Consider the following 26,445-nt stretch of genomic DNA (forward strand, 5'->3'; position numbering starts at 1 on the left):
TATAACCTCTATCCTCTATCTATAACCTCTATCCTCTGGTCTATAACCTCTATCCTCTGGTCTATAACATCTATCCTCTGGTCTATAACCTCTATCCGCTGGTCTATAACCACTATCCTCTATCTATAACCTCTATCCTCTGGTCTATAACCTCTATCCTCTGGTCTATAACCTCTATCCTCTGGTCTATAACCTCTATCCTCTGGTCTATAACCTCTATCCTCTATCTATAACCTCTATCCTCTGGTATATAACCTCTATCCTCTGGTCTATAACCTCTATCCTCTATCTATAACCTCTATCCTCTGGTCTATAACCTCTATCCTCTGGTCTATAACCTCTATCCTCTGGTCTATAACCTCTATCCTCTGGTCTATAACCTCTATCCTCTGGTCTATATCCTCTATCCTCTGGTCTATAACCTCTATCCTCTGGTCTATAACCTCTATCCTCTATATATAACCTCTATCCTCTGGTCTATAACCTCTATCCTCTATCTATAACCTCTATCCTCTGGTCTATAACCTCTATCCTCTGGTCTATAACCTCTATCCTCTGGTCTATAACCTCTATCCTCTGGTCTATAACCTCTATCCTCTGGTCTATAACCTCTATCCTCTATCTATAACCTCTATCCTCTGGTCTATAACCTCTATCCTCTGGTCTATAACCTCTATCCTCTGGTCTATAACCTCTATCCTCTGGTCTATAACCTCTATCCTCTATCTATAACCTCTATCCTCTATCTATAACCTCTATCCTCTGGTCTATAACCTCTATCCTCTGGTCTATAACCTCTATCCTCTGGTCTATAACCTCTATCCTCTGGTCTATAACCTCTATCTATAACCTCTATCCTCTGGTCTATAACCTCTATCCTCTGGTCTATAACCTCTATCTATAAACTCTATCCTCTGGTCTATAACCTCTATCTATTATCTCTATCCTCTGGTCTATAACCTCTATCTATAACCTCTATCCTCTGGTCTATAACCTCTATCCTCTGGTCTATAACCTCTATCCTCTGGTCTATAACCTCTATCCTCTGGTCTATAACCTCTATCCTCTATCTATAACCTCTATCCTCTGGTCTATAACCTCTATCCTCTGGTCTATAACCTCTATCCTCTATCTATAACCTCTATCTATAACCTCTATCCTCTGGTCTATAACCTCTATCCTCTGGTCTATAACCTCTATCCTCTGGTCTATAACCTCTATCCTCTATCTATAACCTCTATCCTCTATCTATAACCTCTATCCTCTGGTCTATAACCTCTATCCTCTGGTCTATAACCTCTATCCTCTGGTCTATAACCTCTATCCTCTGGTCTATAACCTCTATCCTCTGGTCTATAACCTCTATCTATAACCTCTATCCTCTGGTCTATAACCTCTATCCTCTGGTCTATAACCTCTATCCTCTGGTCTATAACCTCTATCCTCTGGTCTATAACCTCTATCTATAACCTCTATCCTCTGGTCTATAACCTCTATCCTCTGGTCTATAACCTCTATCCTCTGGTCTATAACCTCTATCCTCTGGTCTATAACCTCTATCCTCTGGTCTATAACCTCTATCCTCTATCTATAACCTCTATCCTCTGGTATATAACCTCTATCCTCTATCTATAACCTCTATCCTCTGGTCTATAACCTCTATCCTCTGGTCTATAACATCTATCCTCTGGTCTATAACCTCTATCCGCTGGTCTATAACCACTATCCTCTATCTATAACCTCTATCCTCTGGTCTATAACCTCTATCCTCTGGTCTATAACCTCTATCCTCTGGTCTATAACCTCTATCCTCTGGTCTATAACCTCTATCCTCTATCTATAACCTCTATCCTCTGGTATATAACCTCTATCCTCTGGTCTATAACCTCTATCCTCTATCTATAACCTCTATCCTCTGGTCTATAACCTCTATCCTCTGGTCTATAACCTCTATCCTCTGGTCTATAACCTCTATCCTCTGGTCTATAACCTCTATCCTCTGGTCTATATCCTCTATCCTCTGGTCTATAACCTCTATCCTCTGGTCTATAACCTCTATCCTCTAGTCTATAACCTCTATCCTCTGGTCTATAACCTCTATCCTCTGGTCTATAACCTCTATCCTCTGGTCTATAACCTCTATCCTCTATCTATAACCTCTATCCTCTATCTATAACCTCTATCCTCTATCTATAACCTCTATCCTCTGGTCTATAACCTCTATCCTCTGATCTATAACCTCTATCCTCTGGTCTATAACCTCTATCCTCTATCTATAACCTCTATCCTCTGTTCTATAACCTCTATCCTCTGGTCTATAACCTCTATCCTCTATCTATAACCTCTATCCTCTGGTCTATAACCTCTATCCTCTGATCTATAACCTCTATCCTCTGGTCTATAACCTCTATCCTCTATATATAACCTCTATCCTCTGGTCTATAACCTCTATCCTCTATCTATAACCTCTATCCTCTGGTCTATAACCTCTATCCTCTGGTCTATAACCTCTATCCTCTGGTCTATAACCTCTATCCTCTGGTCTATAACCTCTATCCTCTGGTCTATAACCTCTATCCTCTGGTCTATAACCTCTATCCTCTGGTCTATAACCTCTATCCTCTGGTCTATAACCTCTATCCTCTATCTATAACCTCTATCCTCTATCTATAACCTCTATCCTCTATCTATAACCTCTATCCTCTGGTCTATAACCTCTATCCTCTGGTCTATAACCTCTATCCTCTGGTCTATAACCTCTATCCTCTGGTCTATAACCTCTATCTATAACCTCTATCCTCTGGTCTATAACCTCTATCCTCTGGTCTATAACCTCTATCTATAAACTCTATCCTCTGGTCTATAACCTCTATCCTCTGGTCTATAACCTCTATCCTCTGGTCTATAACCTCTATCTATAACCTCTATCCTCTTGTCTATAACCTCTATCCTCTGGTCTATAACTTCTATCCTCTGGTCTATAACCTCTATCCTCTGGTCTATAACCTCTATCCTCTATCTATAACCTCTATCCTCTGGTCTATAACCTCTATCCTCTGGTCTATAACCTCTATCCTCTATCTATAACCTCTATCCTCTATCTATAACCTCTATCCTCTGGTCTATAACCTCTATCCTCTGGTCTATAACCTCTATCCTCTGGTCTATAACCTCTATCCTCTATCTATAACCTCTATCCTCTATCTATAACCTCTATCCTCTGGTCTATAACCTCTATCCTCTATCTATAACCTCTATCCTCTGGTCTATAACCTCTATCCTCTGGTCTATAACCTCTATCCTCTGGTCTATAACCTCTATCCTCTGGTCTATAACCTCTATCCTCTGGTCTATAACCTCTATCCTCTATCTATAACCTCTATCCTCTATCTATAACCTCTATCCTCTATCTATAACCTCTATCCTCTGGTCTATAACCTCTATCCTCTGGTCTATAACCTCTATCCTCTGGTCTATAACCTCTATCTATAACCTCTATCCTCTTGTCTATAACCTCTATCCTCTGGTCTATAACTTCTATCCTCTGGTCTATAACCTCTATCCTCTGGTCTATAACCTCTATCCTCTGGTCTATAACCTCTATCCTCTGGTCTATAACCTCTATCCTCTGGTCTATAACCTCTATATATAACCTCTATCCTCTGGTCTATAACCTCTATCCTCTGGTCTATAACCTCTATCTATAACCTCTATCCTCTGGTCTATAACCTCTATCCTCTGGTCTATAACCTCTATCCTCTGGTCTATAACCTCTATCCTCTGGTCTATAACCTCTATCCTCTGGTCTATAACCTCTATCCTCTATCTATAACCTCTATCCTCTGGTCTATAACCTCTACCCTCTATCTATAACCTCTATCCTCTATCTATAACCTCTATCCTCTGGTCTATAACCTCTATCCTCTATCTATAACCTCTATCCTCTGGTCTATAACCTCTATCCTCTGGTCTATAACCTCTATCCTCTATCTATAACCTCTATCCTCTGGTCTATAACCTCTATCCTCTGGTCTATAACCTCTATCCTCTGGTCTATAACCTCTATCCCCTGGTCTATAACCTCTATCCTCTGGTCTATAACCTCTATCCTCTATCTATAACCTCTATCTATAACCTCTATCCTCTGGTCTATAACCTCTATCCTCTATCTATAACCTCTATCCTCTGGTCTATAACCTCTATCCTCTGATCTATAACCTCTATCCTCTGGTCTATAACCTCTATCCTCTATATATAACCTCTATCCTCTGGTCTATAACCTCTATCCTCTATCTATAACCTCTATCCTCTGGTCTATAACCTCTATCCTCTGGTCTATAACCTCTATCCTCTGGTCTATAACCTCTATCCTCTGGTCTATAACCTCTATCCTCTGGTCTATAACCTCTATCCTCTATCTATAACCTCTATCCTCTGGTCTATAACCTCTATCCTCTGGTCTATAACCTCTATCCTCTGGTCTATAACCTCTATCCTCTGGTCTATAACCTCTATCCTCTATCTATAACCTATATCCTCTGGTCTATAACCTCTATCCTCTGGTCTATAACCTCTATCCTCTGGTCTATAACCTCTATCCTCTGGTCTATAACCTCTATCTATAACCTCTATCCTCTGGTCTATAACCTCTATCCTCTGGTCTATAACCTCTATCTATAAACTCTATCCTCTGGTCTATAACCTCTATCTATAACCTCTATCCTCTGGTCTATAACCTCTATCTATAACCTCTATCCTCTGGTCTATAACCTCTATCCTCTGGTCTATAACCTCTATCCTCTGGTCTATAACCTCTATCCTCTGGTCTATAACCTCTATCCTCTATCTATAACCTCTATCCTCTGGTCTATAACCTCTATCCTCTGGTCTATAACCTCTATCCTCTATCTATAACCTCTATCTATAACCTCTATCCTCTGGTCTATAACCTCTATCCTCTGGTCTATAACCTCTATCCTCTGGTCTATAACCTCTATCCTCTATCTATAACCTCTATCCTCTATCTATAACCTCTATCCTCTGGTCTATAACCTCTATCCTCTGGTCTATAACCTCTATCCTCTGGTCTATAACCTCTATCCTCTGGTCTATAACCTCTATCCTCTGGTCTATAACCTCTATCTATAACCTCTATCCTCTGGTCTATAACCTCTATCCTCTGGTCTATAACCTCTATCCTCTGGTCTATAACCTCTATCCTCTGGTCTATAACCTCTATCTATAACCTCTATCCTCTGGTCTATAACCTCTATCCTCTGGTCTATAACCTCTATCCTCTGGTCTATAACCTCTATCCTCTGGTCTATAACCTCTATCCTCTGGTCTATAACCTCTATCCTCTATCTATAACCTCTATCCTCTGGTATATAACCTCTATCCTCTATCTATAACCTCTATCCTCTATCTATAACCTCTATCCTCTATCTATAACCTCTATCCTCTGGTCTATAACCTCTATCCTCTGGTCTATAACCTCTATCCTCTGGTCTATAACCTCTATCCTCTGGTCTATAACCTCTATCTATAACCTCTATCCTCTGGTCTATAACCTCTATCCTCTGGTCTATAACCTCTATCTATAAACTCTATCCTCTGGTCTATAACCTCTATCCTCTGGTCTATAACCTCTATCCTCTGGTCTATAACCTCTATCTATAACCTCTATCCTCTTGTCTATAACCTCTATCCTCTGGTCTATAACTTCTATCCTCTGGTCTATAACCTCTATCCTCTGGTCTATAACCTCTATCCTCTATCTATAACCTCTATCCTCTGGTCTATAACCTCTATCCTCTGGTCTATAACCTCTATCCTCTATCTATAACCTCTATCCTCTATCTATAACCTCTATCCTCTGGTCTATAACCTCTATCCTCTGGTCTATAACCTCTATCCTCTGGTCTATAACCTCTATCCTCTATCTATAACCTCTATCCTCTATCTATAACCTCTATCCTCTGGTCTATAACCTCTATCCTCTATCTATAACCTCTATCCTCTGGTCTATAACCTCTATCCTCTGGTCTATAACCTCTATCCTCTGGTCTATAACCTCTATCCTCTGGTCTATAACCTCTATCCTCTGGTCTATAACCTCTATCCTCTATCTATAACCTCTATCCTCTATCTATAACCTCTATCCTCTATCTATAACCTCTATCCTCTGGTCTATAACCTCTATCCTCTGGTCTATAACCTCTATCCTCTGGTCTATAACCTCTATCTATAACCTCTATCCTCTTGTCTATAACCTCTATCCTCTGGTCTATAACCTCTATCCTCTGGTCTATAACCTCTATCCTCTGGTCTATAACCTCTATCCTCTGGTCTATAACCTCTATCCTCTGGTCTATAACCTCTATCCTCTGGTCTATAACCTCTATATATAACCTCTATCCTCTGGTCTATAACCTCTATCCTCTGGTCTATAACCTCTATCTATAACCTCTATCCTCTGGTCTATAACCTCTATCCTCTGGTCTATAACCTCTATCCTCTGGTCTATAACCTCTATCCTCTGGTCTATAACCTCTATCCTCTGGTCTATAACCTCTATCCTCTATCTATAACCTCTATCCTCTGGTCTATAACCTCTACCCTCTATCTATAACCTCTATCCTCTATCTATAACCTCTATCCTCTGGTCTATAACCTCTATCCTCTATCTATAACCTCTATCCTCTGGTCTATAACCTCTATCCTCTGGTCTATAACCTCTATCCTCTATCTATAACCTCTATCCTCTGGTCTATAACCTCTATCCTCTGGTCTATAACCTCTATCCTCTGGTCTATAACCTCTATCCCCTGGTCTATAACCTCTATCCTCTGGTCTATAACCTCTATCCTCTATCTATAACCTCTATCTATAACCTCTATCCTCTGGTCTATAACCTCTATCCTCTATCTATAACCTCTATCCTCTGGTCTATAACCTCTATCCTCTGATCTATAACCTCTATCCTCTGGTCTATAACCTCTATCCTCTATATATAACCTCTATCCTCTGGTCTATAACCTCTATCCTCTATCTATAACCTCTATCCTCTGGTATATAACCTCTATCCTCTATCTATAACCTCTATCCTCTGGTCTATAACCTCTATCCTCTGGTCTATAACATCTATCCTCTGGTCTATAACCTCTATCCGCTGGTCTATAACCACTATCCTCTATCTATAACCTCTATCCTCTGGTCTATAACCTCTATCCTCTGGTCTATAACCTCTATCCTCTGGTCTATAACCTCTATCCTCTGGTCTATAACCTCTATCCTCTATCTATAACCTCTATCCTCTGGTATATAACCTCTATCCTCTGGTCTATAACCTCTATCCTCTATCTATAACCTCTATCCTCTGGTCTATAACCTCTATCCTCTGGTCTATAACCTCTATCCTCTGGTCTATAACCTCTATCCTCTGGTCTATAACCTCTATCCTCTGGTCTATATCCTCTATCCTCTGGTCTATAACCTCTATCCTCTGGTCTATAACCTCTATCCTCTGGTCTATAACCTCTATCCTCTGGTCTATAACCTCTATCCTCTGGTCTATAGACCTCTATCCTCTGGTCTATAACCTCTATCCTCTGGTCTATAACCTCTATCCTCTATCTATAACCTCTATCCTCTATCTATAACCTCTATCCTCTATCTATAACCTCTATCCTCTGGTCTATAACCTCTATCCTCTGGTCTATAACCTCTATCCTCTGGTCTATAACCTCTATCCTCTGGTCTATAGCTCTATCTATAACCTCTATCCTCTGGTCTATAACCTCTATCCTCTGGTCTATAACCTCTATCTATAAACTCTATCCTCTGGTCTATAACCTCTATCCTCTGGTCTATAACCTCTATCCTCTGGTCTATAACCTCTATCTATAACCTCTATCCTCTTGTCTATAACCTCTATCCTCTGGTCTATAACCTCTATCCTCTGGTCTATAACCTCTATCCTCTGGTCTATAACCTCTATCCTCTATCTATAACCTCTATCCTCTGGTCTATAACCTCTATCCTCTGGTCTATAACCTCTATCCTCTATCTATAACCTCTATCCTCTATCTATAACCTCTATCCTCTGGTCTATAACCTCTATCCTCTGGTCTATAACCTCTATCCTCTGGTCTATAACCTCTATCCTCTATCTATAACCTCTATCCTCTATCTATAACCTCTATCCTCTGGTCTATAACCTCTATCCTCTGGTTTATAACCTCTATCCTCTGGTCTATAACCTCTATCCTCTGGTCTATAACCTCTATCCTCTGGTCTATAACCTCTATCCTCTGGTCTATAACCTCTATCCTCTGGTCTATAACCTCTATCTATAACCTCTATCCTCTGGTCTATAACCTCTATCCTCTGGTCTATAACCTCTATCCTCTGGTCTATAACCTCTATCCTCTGGTCTATAACCTCTATCCTCTGGTCTATAACCTCTATCCTCTGGTCTATAACCTCTATCCTCTGGTCTATAACCTCTATCCTCTGGTCTATAACCTCTATCCTCTATCTATAACCTCTATCCTCTGGTCTATAACCTCTATCCTCTGGTCTATAACCTCTATCCTCTGGTCTATAACCTCTATCCTCTATCTATAACCTCTATCCTCTGGTCTATAACCTCTATCCTCTGGTCTATAACCTCTATCCTCTATCTATAACCTCTATCTATAACCTCTATCCTCTGGTCTATAACCTCTATCCTCTGGTCTATAACCTCTATCCTCTGGTCTATAACCTCTATCCTCTATCTATAACCTCTATCCTCTATCTATAACCTCTATCCTCTGGTCTATAACCTCTATCCTCTGGTCTATAACCTCTATCCTCTGGTCTATAACCTCTATCCTCTGGTCTATAACCTCTATCCTCTGGTCTATAACCTCTATCTATAACCTCTATCCTCTGGTCTATAACCTCTATCCTCTGGTCTATAACCTCTATCCTCTGGTCTATAACCTCTATCCTCTGGTCTATAACCTCTATCTATAACCTCTATCCTCTGGTCTATAACCTCTATCCTCTGGTCTATAACCTCTATCCTCTGGTCTATAACCTCTATCCTCTGGTCTATAACCTCTATCCTCTGGTCTATAACCTCTATCCTCTATCTATAACCTCTATCCTCTGGTATATAACCTCTATCCTCTATCTATAACCTCTATCCTCTGGTCTATAACCTCTATCCTCTGGTCTATAACATCTATCCTCTGGTCTATAACCTCTATCCGCTGGTCTATAACCACTATCCTCTATCTATAACCTCTATCCTCTGGTCTATAACCTCTATCCTCTGGTCTATAACCTCTATCCTCTGGTCTATAACCTCTATCCTCTGGTCTATAACCTCTATCCTCTATCTATAACCTCTATCCTCTGGTATATAACCTCTATCCTCTGGTCTATAACCTCTATCCTCTATCTATAACCTCTATCCTCTGGTCTATAACCTCTATCCTCTGGTCTATAACCTCTATCCTCTGGTCTATAACCTCTATCCTCTGGTCTATAACCTCTATCCTCTGGTCTATATCCTCTATCCTCTGGTCTATAACCTCTATCCTCTGGTCTATAACCTCTATCCTCTGGTCTATAACCTCTATCCTCTGGTCTATAACCTCTATCCTCTGGTCTATAACCTCTATCCTCTGGTCTATAACCTCTATCCTCTGGTCTATAACCTCTATCCTCTATCTATAACCTCTATCCTCTATCTATAACCTCTATCCTCTATCTATAACCTCTATCCTCTGGTCTATAACCTCTATCCTCTGATCTATAACCTCTATCCTCTGGTCTATAACCTCTATCCTCTATCTATAACCTCTATCCTCTGTTCTATAACCTCTATCCTCTGGTCTATAACCTCTATCCTCTATCTATAACCTCTATCCTCTGGTCTATAACCTCTATCCTCTGATCTATAACCTCTATCCTCTGGTCTATAACCTCTATCCTCTATATACAGTGGGGAGAACAAGTATTTGATACACTGCCGATTTTGAAGGTTTTCCTACTTACAAAGCATGTAGAGGTCTGTAATTTTTATCATAGGTACACTTCAACTGTGAGAGACGGAATCTAAAACAAAAATCCAGAAAATCACATTGTATGATTTTTAAGTAATTAAATTGCATTTTATTGCGTGACATAAGTATTTGATCACCTACCAACCAGTAAGAATTCCGGCTCTCACAGACCTGTTAGTTTTTCTTTTAGAAGCCCTCCTGTTCTCCACTCATTACCTGTATTAACTGCACCTGTTTGAACTTGTTACCTGTATAAAAGACACCTGTACACACACTCAATCAAACAGACTCCAATCTCTCCACAATGGCCAAGACCAGAGAGCTGTGTAAGGACATCAGGGATAAAATTGTAGACCTGCACAAGGCTGGGATGGGCTACAGGACAATAGGCAAGCAGCTTGGTGAGAAGGCAACAACTGTTGGCGCAATTATTAGAAAATGGAAGATGTTCAAGATGACGGTCAATCACCCTCGGTCTGGGGCTCCATGCAAGATCTCACCTCGTGGGGCATCAATGATCATAAGGAAGGTGAGGGATCAGCCCAGAACTACACAGCAGGACCTGGTCAATGACCTGAAGAGAGCTGGGACCACAGTCTCAAAGAAAACCATTAGTAACACACTACGCTGTCATGGATTGAAATCCTGCAGCGCACGCAAGGTCCCCCTGCTCAAGCCAGCGCATGTCCAGGCCCGTCTGAAGTTTGCCAATGACCATCTGGATGATCCAGAGGAGGAATGGGAGAAGGTCATGTGGTCTGATGAGACAAAAATAGAGCTTTTTGGTCTAAACTCCACTCGCCGTGTTTGGAGGAAGAAGAAGGTTGAGTACAACCCCAAGAACACCCTCCCAACCGTGAAGCATGGAGGTGGAAACATAATTCTTTGGGGATGCTTTTCTGCAAAGGGGACAGGACGACTGCACCGTATTGAGGGGAGGATGGATGGGGCCATGTATCGCGAGATCTTGGCCAAAAACCTCCTTCCCTCAGTAAGAGCATTGAAGATGGGTCGTGGCTGGATCTTCCAGCATGACAACGACCCGAAACACACAGCCAGGGCAACTAAGGAGTGGCTCCGTAAGAAGCATCTCAAGGTCCTGGAGTGGCCTAGCCAGTCTCCAGACCTGAACCCAATAGAAAATCTTTGGAGGGAGCTGAACGTCCGTATTGCCCACCGACAGCCCCGAAACCTGAAGGATCTGGAGAAGGTATGTATGGAGGAGTGGGCCAAAATCCCTGCTGCAGTGTGTGCAAACCTGGTCAATAACTACAGGAAACGTATGATCTTTGTAATTGCAAACAAAGGTTTCTGTACCAAATATTAAGTTCTGCTTTTCTGATGTATCAAATACTTATGTCACGCAATAAAATGCAATTTAATTACTTAAAAATCATACAATGTGATTTTCTGGATTTTTGTTTTAGATTCCGTCTCTCACAGTTGAAGTGTACCTATGATAAAAATTACAGACCTCTACATGCTTTGTAAGTAGGAAAACCTTCAAAATCGGCAGTGTATCAAATACTTGTTCTCCCCACTGTATAACCTCTATCCTCTGGTCTATAACCTCTATCCTCTATCTATAACCTCTATCCTCTGGTCTATAACCTCTATCCTCTGGTCTATAACCTCTATCCTCTGGTCTATAACCTCTATCCTCTGGTCTATAACCTCTATCCTCTGGTCTATAACCTCTATCCTCTGGTCTATAACCTCTATCCTCTGGTCTATAACCTCTATCCTCTGGTCTATAACCTCTATCCTCTATCTATAACCTCTATCCTCTATCTATAACCTCTATCCTCTATCTATAACCTCTATCCTCTGGTCTATAACCTCTATCCTCTGGTCTATAACCTCTATCCTCTGGTCTATAACCTCTATCCTCTGGTCTATAACCTCTATCTATAACCTCTATCCTCTGGTCTATAACCTCTATCCTCTGGTCTATAACCTCTATCTATAAACTCTATCCTCTGGTCTATAACCTCTATCCTCTGGTCTATAACCTCTATCCTCTGGTCTATAACCTCTATCTATAACCTCTATCCTCTTGTCTATAACCTCTATCCTCTGGTCTATAACTTCTATCCTCTGGTCTATAACCTCTATCCTCTGGTCTATAACCTATATCCTCTATCTATAACCTCTATCCTCTGGTCTATAACCTCTATCCTCTGGTCTATAACCTCTATCCTCTATCTATAACCTCTATCCTCTATCTATAACCTCTATCCTCTGGTCTATAACCTCTATCCTCTGGTCTATAACCTCTATCCTCTGGTCTATAACCTCTATCCTCTATCTATAACCTCTATCCTCTATCTATAACCTCTATCCTCTGGTCTATAACCTCTATCCTCTATCTATAACCTCTATCCTCTGGTCTATAACCTCTATCCTCTGGTCTATAACCTCTATCCTCTGGTCTATAACCTCTATCCTCTGGTCTATAACCTCTATCCTCTGGTCTATAGACCTCTATCCTCTGGTCTATAACCTCTATCCTCTGGTCTATAACCTCTATCCTCTATCTATAACCTCTATCCTCTATCTATAACCTCTATCCTCTATCTATAACCTCTATCCTCTGGTCTATAACCTCTATCCTCTGGTCTATAACCTCTATCCTCTGGTCTATAACCTCTATCCTCTGGTCTATAACCTCTATCTATAACCTCTATCCTCTGGTCTATAACCTCTATCCTCTGGTCTATAACCTCTATCTATAAACTCTATCCTCTGGTCTATAACCTCTATCCTCTGGTCTATAACCTCTATCCTCTGGTCTATAACCTCTATCTATAACCTCTATCCTCTTGTCTATAACCTCTATCCTCTGGTCTATAACCTCTATCCTCTGGTCTATAACCTCTATCCTCTGGTCTATAACCTCTATCCTCTATCTATAACCTCTATCCTCTGGTCTATAACCTCTATCCTCTGGTCTATAACCTCTATCCTCTATCTATAACCTCTATCCTCTATCTATAACCTCTATCCTCTGGTCTATAACCTCTATCCTCTGGTCTATAACCTCTATCCTCTGGTCTATAACCTCTATCCTCTATCTATAACCTCTATCCTCTATCTATAACCTCTATCCTCTGGTCTATAACCTCTATCCTCTGGTCTATAACCTCTATCCTCTGGTCTATAACCTCTATCCTCTGGTCTATAACCTCTATCCTCTGGTCTATAACCTCTATCTATAACCTCTATCCTCTGGTCTATAACCTCTATCCTCTGGTCTATAACCTCTATCCTCTGGTCTATAACCTCTATCCTCTGGTCTATAACCTCTATCTATAACCTCTATCCTCTGGTCTATAACCTCTATCCTCTGGTCTATAACCTCTATCCTCTGGTCTATAACCTCTATCCTCTGGTCTATAACCTCTATCCTCTGGTCTATAACCTCTATCCTCTGGTCTATAACCTCTATCCTCTGGTCTATAACCTCTATCCTCTGGTCTATAACCTCTATCCTCTATCTATAACCTCTATCCTCTGGTCTATAACCTCTATCCTCTGGTCTATAACCTCTATCCTCTGGTCTATAACCTCTATCCTCTATCTATAACCTCTATCCTCTGGTATATAACCTCTATCCTCTATCTATAACCTCTATCCTCTGGTCTATAACCTCTATCCTCTGGTCTATAACATCTATCCTCTGGTCTATAACCTCTATCCGCTGGTCTATAACCTCTATCCTCTATCTATAACCTCTATCCTCTGGTCTATAACCTCTATCCTCTGGTCTATAACCTCTATCCTCTGGTCTATAACCTCTATCCTCTGGTCTATAACCTCTATCCTCTATCTATAACCTCTATCCTCTGGTATATAACCTCTATCCTCTGGTCTATAACCTCTATCCTCTATCTATAACCTCTATCCTCTGGTCTATAACCTCTATCCTCTGGTCTATAACCTCTATCCTCTGGTCTATAACCTCTATCCTCTGGTCTATAACCTCTATCCTCTGGTCTATAACCTCTATCCTCTGGTCTATATCCTCTATCCTCTGGTCTATAACCTCTATCCTCTGGTCTATAACCTCTATCCTCTGGTCTATAACCTCTATCCTCTGGTCTATAACCTCTATCCTCTGGTCTATAACCTCTATCCTCTATCCTCTATCTATAACCTCTATCCTCTGGTCTATAACCTCTATCCTCTATCTATAACCTCTATCCTCTGGTCTATAACCTCTATCCTCTGGTCTATAACCTCTATCCTCTGGTCTATAACCTCTATCCTCTGGTCTATAACCTCTATATATAACTTCTATCCTCTGGTCTATAACCTCTATCCTCTGGTCTATAACCTCTATCTATAACCTCTATCCTCTGGTCTATAACCTCTATCCTCTGGTCTATAACCTCTATCCTCTGGTCTATAACCTCTATCCTCTGGTCTATAACCTCTATCCTCTGGTCTATAACCTCTATCCTCTATCTATAACCTCTATCCTCTGGTCTATAACCTCTACCCTCTATCTATAACCTCTATCCTCTATCTATAACCTCTATCCTCTATCTATAACCTCTATCCTCTATCTATAACCTCTATCCTCTGGTCTATAACCTCTATCCTCTGGTCTATAACCTCTATCCTCTATCTATAACCTCTATCCTCTGGTCTATAACCTCTATCCTCTGGTCTATAACCTCTATCCTCTGGTCTATAACCTCTATCCTCTATCTATAACCTCTATCCTCTATCTATAACCTCTATCCTCTATCTATAACCTCTATCCTCTGGTCTATAACCTCTATCCTCTATCTATAACCTCTATCCTCTGGTCTATAACCTCTATCCTCTGATCTATAACCTCTATCCTCTGGTCTATAACCTCTATCCTCTATCTATAACCTCTATCCTCTGTTCTATAACCTCTATCCTCTGGTCTATAACCTCTATCCTCTATCTATAACCTCTATCCTCTGGTCTATAACCTCTATCCTCTGATCTATAACCTCTATCCTCTGGTCTATAACCTCTATCCTCTATATATAACCTCTATCCTCTGGTCTATAACCTCTATCCTCTATCTATAACCTCTATCCTCTGGTCTATAACCTCTATCCTCTGGTTTATAACCTCTATCCTCTGGTCTATAACCTCTATCCTCTGGTCTATAACCTCTATCCTCTGGTCTATAACCTCTATCCTCTGGTCTATAACCTCTATCCTCTGGTCTATAACCTCTATCCTCTGGTCTATAACCTCTATCCTCTATCTATAACCTCTATCCTCTATCTATAACCTCTATCCTCTATCTATAACCTCTATCCTCTGGTCTATAACCTCTATCCTCTGGTCTATAACCTCTATCCTCTGGTCTATAACCTCTATCCTCTGGTCTATAACCTCTATCTATAACCTCTATCCTCTGGTCTATAACCTCTATCCTCTGGTCTATAACCTCTATCTATAAACTCTATCCTCTGGTCTATAACCTCTATCCTCTGGTCTATAACATCTATCCTCTGGTCTATAACCTCTATCTATAACCTCTATCCTCTGGTCTATAACCTCTATCCTCTGGTCTATAACCTCTACCCTCTGGTCTATAACCTCTATCCTCTGGTCTATAACCTCTATCCTCTATCTATAACCTCTATCCTCTGGTCTATAATCTCTATCCTCTGGTCTATAACCTCTATCCTCTATCTATAACCTCTATCCTCTATCTATAACCTCTATCCTCTGGTCTATAACCTCTATCCTCTGGTCTATAACCTCTATCCTCTGGTCTATAACCTCTATCCTCTATCTATAACCTCTATCCTCTATCTATAACCTCTATCCTCTGGTCTATAACCTCTATCCTCTGGTCTATAACCTCTATCCTCTGGTCTATAACCTCTATCCTCTGGTCTATAACCTCTATCCTCTGGTCTATAACCTCTATCTATAACCTCTATCCTCTGGTCTATAACCTCTATCCTCTGGTCTATAACCTCTATCCTCTGGTCTATAACCTCTATCCTCTGGTCTATAATCTCTATCTATAACCTCTATCCTCTGGTCTATAACCTCTATCCTCTGGTCTATAACCTCTATCCTCTGGTCTATAACCTCTATCCTCTGGTCTATAACCTCTATCCTCTGGTCTATAACCTCTATCCTCTGGTCTATAACCTCTATCTATAACCTCTATCCTCTGGTCTATAACCTCTATCCTCTGGTCTATAACCTCTATCCTCTGGTCTATAACCTCTATCCTCTGGTCTATAACCTCTATCTATAACCTCTATCCTCTGGTCTATAACCTCTATCCTCTGGTCTATAACCTCTATCCTCTGGTCTATAACCTCTATCCTCTGGTCTATAACCTCTATCCTCTATCTATAACCTCTATCCTCTGGTCTATAACCTCTACCGCGCGTGTCTGTCTGTCTGTCTGTCTGTCTGTCTGTCTGTCTGTCTGTCTGTCTGTCTGTCTGTCTGTCTGTCTGTCTGTCTGTCTGTCTGTCTGTCTGTGTGTGTTAACTCTAGGGGTGTTATCAGCGGTGCCATAACCTCTCAGTATCTGATGGAAAAGTCCCGTATAGTCTTCCAGGTGAGACACACACACACACACACAGACACACTCTCAGTCACACACACACTCTCAGTCACACACACACTCTCAGTCACACACACACTCTCAGTTACACACACACTCTCTCACTCAGTCACACACACACTCTCAGTTACACACACACTCTCTCACTCAGTCACACACACACTCTCAGTCACACACACACTCTCAGTCACACACACACTCTCAGTTACACACACACTCTCTCACTCAGTCACACACACACTCTCAGTTACACACACACTCTCTCACTCAGTCACACACACACACACTCTCACTCAGTCAGATGGACACGTGTCTCTGAATAGGTGGTAAATGACTGAGATGTTTCTACAGGCCAAAGATGAGAGGAACTACCATATCTTCTATGAGATGCTGTCAGGTCTTCCGCCCCAGCAGAGACAGGCCTTCTACCTGCAGGAGGCAGAGACGTACTATTACCTGAACCAGGTGAGACACACACACATAGAGACAGGCCTTCTACCTGCAGGAGGCAGAGACATACTATTACCTGAACCAGGTACACACACACACACACACACACACAGAGAGAGACAGGCCTTCTACCTGCAGGAGGCTGAGACATACTATTACCTGAACCAGGTGAGAGACACACACACATAGAGACAGGCCTTCTACCTGCAGGAGGCAGAGACATACTATTACCTGAACCAGGTGAGACACACACACATAGAGACAGGCCTTCTACCTGCAGGAGGCAGAGACATACTATTACCTGAACCAGGTGAGACACACACACACAGAGACAGGCCTTCTACCTGCAGGAGGCAGAGACATACTATTACCTGAACCAGGTGAGACACACACACATAGAGACAGGCCTTCTACCTGCAGGAGGCAGAGACATACTATTACCTGCACCAGGTGAGAGACACACACACACACACACATAGAGACAGGCCTTCTACCTGCAGGAGGCAGAGACATACTATTACCTGAACCATGTGAGACACACACACATAGAGACAGGCCTTCTACCTGCAGGAGGCAGAGACATACTATTACCTGAACCAGGTGAGACACACACACACAGAGACAGGCCTTCTACCTGCAGGAGGCAGAGACATACTATTACCTGAACCAGGTGAGACACACACACATAGAGACAGGCCTTCTACCTGCAGGAGGCAGAGACATACTATTACCTGAACCAGGTGAGACACACACACACACACACACACACACACACACACACACACACACACACACACACACACACACACACACACACACACACACACACACACGGTACGCACACACACACACACACACACACACACACACACACACACACACACACACACACACACACACACACACACACATACACATGGAGACAGGCCTTCTACCTGCAGGAGGCTGAGACATACTATTACCTGAACCAGGTGAGACACACACACACACACACACACACACACACACACACACACACACACACACACACACACACACACACACACACACACACACACACACACACACGGTACGCACGCGCGCACACACGCACAGACACACGCGCACACACGCACAGACACACGCACAGACACACACACACACACACACACACGCACACGTACACACACACACATACAGCTGATGTTCCTGTGTGTCCAGGGAGGGGATTGTGGCATAGCAGGAAAGAGTGACAGGGACGACTTCCTCCGTCTGCTGGCTGCCATGGAGATCCTACACTTCACCCCTGACGACCAGGCGTTCATCTTTAGAGTCCTGTCTTCTATTCTACACCTGGGGAACGTCTACTTCCAAAGATACGAGGTATGACTGTCTAACCCGAACCTTAAAGATATGAGGTATGGCTGTCTAACCCGAACCTTAAAGATACGAGGTATGACTGTCTAACCTGAACCTTAAAGATATGAGGTATGGCTGTCTAACCCGAACCTTAAAGATACGAGGTATTGCTGTCTAACCGGAACCTTAAAGATACGAGGTATGACTGTCTAACCCGAACCTTAAAGATACGAGGTATGACTGTCTAACCTGAACCTTAAAGATACGAGGTATGACTGTCCAACCCGAACCTTAAAGATACGAGGTATGACTGTCTAACCCGAACCTTAAAGATACGAGGTATGACTGTCTAACCCAAACCTTAAAGATACGAGGTATGACTGTCTAACCCGAACCTTAAAGATACGAGGTATGACTGTCTAACCCGAACCTTAAAGATACGAGGTATGACTGTCTAACCCGAACCTTAAAGATACGAGGTATGACTGTCTAACCTGAACCTGAAAGATACGAGGTATGACTGTCTAACCCGAACCTTAAAGATACGAGGTATGACTGTCTAACCCGAACCTTAAAGATATGAGGTATGACTGTCCAACCCGAACCTTAAAGATACGAGGTATGGCTGTCTAACCCGAACCTTAAAGATATGAGGTATGACTGTCTAACCCAAACCTTAAAGATATCAGGTATGACTGTCTAACCTGAACCTTAAAGATACGAGGTATGACTGTCTAACCAGAACCTTAAAGATACGAGGTATGACTGTCTAACCCGAACCTTAAAGATACGAGGTATTGCTGTCAAACCCGAACCTTAAAGATACGAGTTATGGCTGTCTAACCCGAACCTTAAAGATACAAGGTATGACTGTCTAACCCAAACCTTAAAGATACGAGGTATGACTGTCTAACCTGAACCTTAAAGATACGAGGTATGACTGTTTAACCCGAACATTAAAGGGATAGTCTGGGGAATGTCTACTTCCAAAGATACGAGGTATGACTGTCCAACCCGAACCTTAAAGATACGAGGTATGACTGTCTAACCTGAACCTTAAAGGGATAGTCTGGGGAACGTCTACTTCCAAAGATACGAGGTATGACTGTCTAACCCGAACCTTAAAGATACGAGGTATGACTGTCTAACCCGAACCTTAAAGATACGAGGTATGGCTGTCTAACCCGAACCTTAAAGATATGAGGTATGACTGTCTAACCTGAACCTTAAAGATACGAGGTATGGCTGTCTAACCCGAACCTTAAAGATACGAGGTATGGCTGTCTAACCCGAACCTTAAAGATACGAGGTATGACTGTCTAACCTGAACCTTAAAGATACGAGGTATGACTGTCCAACCCAAACCTTAAAGATACGAGGTATGACTGTCTAACCCGAACCTTAAAGATACGAGGTATGGCTGTCTAACCCGAACCTTAAAGATATGAGGTATGACTGTCTAACCTGAACCTTAAAGATACGAGGTATGACTGTCTAACCCGAACCTTAAAGATACGAGGTATGGCTGTCTAACCCGAACCTTAAAGATACGAGGTATGACTGTCTAACCCGAACCTTAAAGATACGAGGTATGGCTGTCTAACCTGAACCTTAAAGGGATAGTCTGGGGAACGTCTACTTCCAAAGATACGGCTGTCTAACCCGAAACTTAAAGGGATGTTTGAGATTTTTTCAATCAAGCCCTTTTTTTCTATTTCCCTAAAATCTCAGACTATCCCTTTAAAACCTAAATCCTACCCCGCGGGCGGCAGGTAGCCTAGCAATGGGTCTGATGGGAAACATTTGGCTGGAAGTGAGCTGGCAACTGAAAGATGATGCCATTGAATGCCGCTGTGCGCTTGAGCCAGACACTTAACCCCACGACAACTTCTTCACGAACGCCCTTCACAGTGTGGCAGCCCTCCTCTCCAATCTCTCCAACCTCTCCTACCTCTCCTACCTCTCCTACCTCTCCAAACTCTCCAACCTCTCCTACCTCTCCTACCTCTCCAACCTCTCCTACCTCTCCAACCTATCCAACCTCTCCAACCTCTCCTACCCCTCCAACCTCTCCTACCTCTCCTACCTCTCCTACCTCTCCTACCCCTCCAACCTCTCCAACCTCTCCTACCTCTCCTACCTCTCCAACCTCTCCAACCTCTCCTACCTCTCCAAACTCTCCAACCTCTCCTACCTCTCCAACCTCTCCAACCTCTCCAACCTCTCCAATCTCTCCAACCTATCCTACCTCTCCAACCTCTCCAACCTCTCCTACCTCTCCAACCTCTCCTACCTCTCCAACCTCTCCAACCTCTCCTACCTCTCCTACCTCTCCAACCTCTCCTACCTCTCCAACCTATCCAACCTCTCCAACCTCTCCTACCCCTCCAACCTCTCCTACCCCTCCTACCTCTCCTACCTCTCCTACCTCTCCTACCCCTCCAACCTCTCCAACCTCTCCTACCTCTCCAACCTCTCCTACCTCTCCTACCTCTCCAACCTCTCCTACCTCTCCTACCTCTCCAACCTCTCCAACCTCTCCTACCTTTCCTACCTCTCCAACCTCTCCTACCTCTCCAACCTCTCCAACCTCTTCTACCTCTCCAACCTCTCCTACCTCTCCAACCTCTCCAACCTCTCCTACCTCTCCAACCTCTCCTACCTCTCCTACCTCTCCAACCTCTCCTACCTCTCCTACCTCTCCAACCTCTCCTACCTCTCCAACCTCTCCTACCTCTCCAACCTCTCCAACCTCTTCTACCTCTCCTACCTCTCCTACCTCTCCTACCTCTCCAACCTCTCCTACCTCTCATACCTCTCCTACCTCTCCAACCTGACCTACCTCTCCTACCTCTCCAACATCTCCTACCTCTCCAACCTCTCCAACCTCTCCAACCTCTTCTACCTCTCCAACCTCTCCTACCTCTCCTACCTCTCCAACCTCTCCTACCTCTCCAACCTCTCCTACCTCTCCAGCCTCTCCAACCTCTCCTACCTCTCCAACCTCTCCTACCTCTGCTACCTCTCCTACCTCTCCAACCTCTCCAACCTCTCCAGCCTCTCCTACCTCTCCTACCTCTCCTACCCCTCCAACCCCTCCAACCTCTCCAACCTCTCCAACCTCTCCTACCTCTCCAACCTCTCCTACCTCTCCTACCTCTTCTACCTCTCCTACCTCTCCTACCCCCCCTACCCCTCCAACCTCTCCTACCTCTCCTACCTCTCCTACCTCTCCAACCTCTCCTACCCCTCCAACCTCTCCTACCTCTCCTACCTCTCCAACCTCTCCTACCTCTCCAACCTCTCCTACCTCTCCTACCTCTCCTACCCCTCCAACCTCTCCTACCCTCCTACCTCTCCAACCTCTCCTACCTCTCCTACCTCTCCTACCTCTCCTACCTCTCCAACCTCTCCAACCTCTCCTACCTCTCCAACCTCTCCAACCTCTCCTACCTCTCCAACCTCTCCTATCTCTCCTACCTCTCCTACCTCTCCAACCTCTTCTACCTGTGATGTCATTATGGGGTATTGTGTGGTATCACTATAATATGGAATAGCTCTCCTCTAGAACATTCCACTGTATAGTTGGAGCAGAGGGCTGCCGCTGTGTGTCTTTCAGAGGGGTCGGGATAAAGCAGAAGTTGTTGGACCTTTGATAAAGTGATGTTAATGTGTTGTACTGCAGACGGACGGCCAGCAGGTGGCGTCTGTGGTCAGTGCTCAGGAGATCAGAGTCATCGCTGAACTGCTCCAGATCTCCCCTGAAGGACTCCAGAAGGCCATCACACACAAAGTCACGGTCAGGACATCTCTACTGAGCATCTCTACTCCCTGAATACAGTATCTAGTGCTCTATCATCTCTGCTCTATCATCTCTACTCTATCATCTCTGCTATGTCATCTCTACTGAGCATCTCTACTCCCTGAATACAGTGCCTAGTGCTTTATCATCTCTGCTCTATCATCTCTACTCCCTGATTACAGTATCTAGTACTCTATCATCTCTACTCCCTGAATACAGTATCTAGTACTCTATCATCTCTACTCCCTGAATACAGTATCTAGTACTCTATCATCTCTACTCTATACACACTGTGTTTAATGGAAGTCATTGGGGTCCCACACAGATCAATTACTGTTTACCTCAGAGAGAGAGAGGGAGTAGTAAAATAGATTGGTTTTATGATAGACCCTTTAAGGAGAGAGAGAGAGGTTTCATGATAGACCCTTTAAGGAGAGAGAGAGAGGTTTCATGATAGACCCTTTAAGGAGAGAGAGAGGTTTCATGATAGACCCTTTAAGGAGAGAGAGAGGTTTCGTGATAGACCCTTTAAGGAGAGAGAGAGGTTTCATGATAGACCCTTTAAGGGGAGAGAGGTTTCATGATAGACCCTTTAAGGGGAGAGAGAGGTTTCATGATAGACCCTTTAAGGAGAGAGAGAGAGGTTTCATGATAGACCCTTTAAGGGGAGAGAGAGGTTTCATGATAGACCCTTTAAGGAGAGAGAGAGGTTTCATGATAGACCCTTTAAGGAGAGAGAGAGGTTTCATGATAGACCCTTTTAAGGATAGAGAGAGAGGTTTCATGATAGACCCTTTAAGGAGAGAGAGAGGGAGTAGTAAAATAGATTGGTTTTATGATAGACCCTTTAAGGAGAGAGAGAGGTTTCATGATAGACCCTTTAAGGAGAGAGAGAGGTTTCATGATAGACCCTTTAAGGAGAGAGAGAGAGGTTTCATGATAGACCCTTTAAGGAGAGAGGTTTCATGATAGACCCTTTAAGGGGAGAGAGAGGTTTCATGATAGACCCTTTAAGGGGAGAGAGAGGTTTCATGATAGACCCTTTAAGGAGAGAGAGAGAGGTTTCATGATCCATAGCTCCAAGATGGCGTAGCAGTCGGACGTGTGTTTGTCTTGTCCCGTGTAAATAGTCCTCGTTTTTTTTTTTTCGTATGCATTTCGTATATATTTTAATTTCACTTTCCATTTAGGAACTGAATATACATTCCGCCTCACACAATGTGGTACGGATCTGCTATTTCTTTTATACTTTAGAACCGTAACCCCAATCAGAAGCTAGCCAGATAACTAGCTACTAGCTAGTAGTCAGTTAGCCACTGCTGCGGTCTTCACCCTTAACTCGGACACCAGCCAGCTTCAGCTCGGGCCAATACCTGCCAGTCTGCAAGCGCGATATCAACCCAGAGCATATAGGACTGCTTTTCCACTACCACATCACCGGATTTTTTTTCTTCTACTTCATCACCGGATTTCAGCCGCAGGCTCTGGACATTTCACCTTGATTTCGCAGCTAGCTAGCTGCAAACCGTGTGTCTATTGGCTTACGTCGATCCCGGAGCAAACGTAATTTATTCCGGAGCTAGCTGAGGAGCTCCATCAGCCATTCCTGGGCTACAGTCACCTATCCGGACCCGTTTTTTTGTTTTTTTGTTGTTGCTGCAGATACGGAGCCCCACCGGGCCTTCACGACTGACTGCCGACGTTATCTGCCCGAGGGAGTTATCCAACTGGCACCCCCGTCCCGACGTTACCTGAACGCTCATCTGGGGCCCGCTAATCGTTAGCTGTCTTATCGGCTGCTATCTGAATAAGTATATCGGACAATTATTATTATTATTATTATATATTTTTTTTTTTCTTGGGCCACTATATCTATTTTGCCAATTTGGATTGATCCCCTCTACCACACGGAACCCCACTAACCTACCGACGGAAACGCACGAGGTATCTACAATTAGACCTCCATCCTATGCTATCTTGCTACCGATAGAACACCGTCTGGTGTTCAACCTTCCCAAGTTCTCTCACGTCACCCCGCTCCTCCGCTCTCTCCACTGGCTTCCAGTTGAAGCTCGCATCCGCTACAAGACCATGGTGCTTGCCTACGGAGCTGTGAGGGGAACGGCACCTCAGTACCTCCAGGCTCTGATCAGGCCCTACACCCAAACAAGGGCACTGCGTTCATCCACCTCTGGCCTGCTCGCCTTCCTACCACTGAGGAAGTACAGTTCCCGCTCAGCCCAGTCAAAACTGTTCGCTGCTCTGGCCCCCCAATGGTGGAACAAACTCCCTCACGACGCCAGGACAGCGGAGTCAATCACCACCTTCCGGAGACACCTGAAACCCCACCTCTTTAAGGAATACCTAGGATAGGATAAAGTAATCCTTCTGACCCCCCCCCCCCTTAAAAGATTTAGATGCACTGTTGTAAAGTGGCTGTTCCACTGGATGTCATAAGGTGAATGCACCAATTTGTAAGTCGCTCTGGATAAGAGCGTCTGCTAAATGACTTAAATGTTATGTTAAATGATAGCCTCTACCCGGCCTACTGTCTGGATCGCCGTGACCCCAACCAACCTCTACTCACTGGACCCTTATTGATCACTCGATTAAGCATGCCTCTCCTTAATGTAAATATGCCTTGTCCATTGTTGTTCTGGTTAGTGTTTATTGGCTTATTTCACTGTAGAGACTCTAGCCCTGCTCACTATACCATATCCAACCTCTCAGTTCCACCACCCACATATGCGATGACATCACCTGGTTTCAATGATGTTTCTAGAGACAATATCTCTCTCATCATCACTCAATACCTAGGTTTACCTCCACTGTATTCACATCCTACCATACCTTTGTCTGTACATTATTCCTTTAAGCTATTTTATCGCCCCCGGAAACTTCCTTTTACTCTCTGCTCTAGTAGCTCTAGACGACCAATTCTCATAGCTTTTAGCCGTACCCTTATCCTACTCCTCCTCTGTTCCTCTGGTGATTTAGAGGTGAATCCAGGCCCTGCAGTACCTAGCTCCACTCCCACTCCCCAGGCGCTCTCTTTTGATGACTTCTGTAACCGTAATAGCCTTGGCTTCATGCATGTTAACATTAGAAGCCTCCTCCCTAAGTTTGTTTTGTTCACTGCTTTAGCACACTCTGCCAACCCGGATGTTTTAGCCGTGTCTGAATCCTGGCTTAGAAAGACCACCAAAAATTCAGACATTTTCATCCCCAATTACAAGATTTTCAGACAAGATAGAACGGCCAAAGGGGGCGGTGTTGCAATCTACTGCAAAGATTGCCTGCAGAGTTCTGTTTTACTATCCAGGTCTGTTCCCAAACAATTTGAACTTCTACTTTTAAAAATCCACCTCTCTAAAAACAAGTCTCTCACCGTTGCCGCCTGCTATAGACCACCCTCTGCCCCCAGCTGTGCTCTGGACACTATATGTGAACTGATTGCCCCCCATCTATCTTCAGAGCTCGTGCTGCTAGGCGACCTAAATTTGAACATGCTCAACACCCCAGCCACCCTACAATCTAAGCTTGATGCCCTCAATCTCACACAAATTATCAATGAACCTACCAGGTATCACCCCAATTCCGTAAATACGGGTACCCTCATAGATATCATCCTAACAAACTTGCCCTCCAAATACACCTCTGCTGTTTTCAACCAAGATCTCAGCGATCACTGCCTCATTGCCTGCATCCGTAATGGGTCAGCGGTCAAACGACCTCCACTCATCACTGTCAAACGCTCCCTGAAACACTTCAGCGAGCAGGCCTTTCTAATCGACCTGGCCGGGGTATCCTGGAAGGATATTGATCTCATCCCGTCAGTAGAGGATGCCTGGACATTTTTTAAAAATGCCTTCCTCACCATCTTGAATAAGCATGCCCCATTCAAGAAATTTAGAACCAGGAACAGATATAGCCCTTGGTTCTCTCCTGACCTGACTGCCCTTAACCAACAGAAAAACATCCTATGGCGTTCTGCATTAGCATCGAACAGCCCCCGTGATATGCAACTTTTCAGGGAAGCCAGAAACCAATATACACAGGCAGTTAGAACAGCCAAGGCTAGCTTTTTCAAGCAGAAATTTGCTTCCTGCAACACAAATTCAAAAAAGTTCTGGGACACCGTAAAGTCCATGGAGAATAAGAACACCTCCTCCCAGCTTCCAACCGCTCTGAAGATAGGAAACACTGTCACCACC

General features: G+C 43.5%; 1 protein-coding gene across 1 annotated transcript in view; it reads left to right on the forward strand.

The window, feature by feature from the left end:
• The window catches only part of myo15aa (myosin XVAa), a 229,483-nt gene that overhangs the window by 39,660 nt on the left and 163,378 nt on the right, over positions 1–26,445 (forward strand). The window contains exons 9-12 of the mRNA XM_071343551.1: positions 16,572–16,635; positions 16,993–17,106; positions 18,292–18,453; positions 22,115–22,228. Coding sequence (XP_071199652.1) covers positions 16,572–16,635; positions 16,993–17,106; positions 18,292–18,453; positions 22,115–22,228 — 454 coding nt within the window. The remainder of the gene's footprint in view (positions 1–16,571; positions 16,636–16,992; positions 17,107–18,291; positions 18,454–22,114; positions 22,229–26,445) is intronic.

This window comes from Salvelinus alpinus, chromosome 1 (assembly GCF_045679555.1).
Source record: "Salvelinus alpinus chromosome 1, SLU_Salpinus.1, whole genome shotgun sequence".
Taxonomy (NCBI): domain Eukaryota; kingdom Metazoa; phylum Chordata; class Actinopteri; order Salmoniformes; family Salmonidae; genus Salvelinus; species Salvelinus alpinus.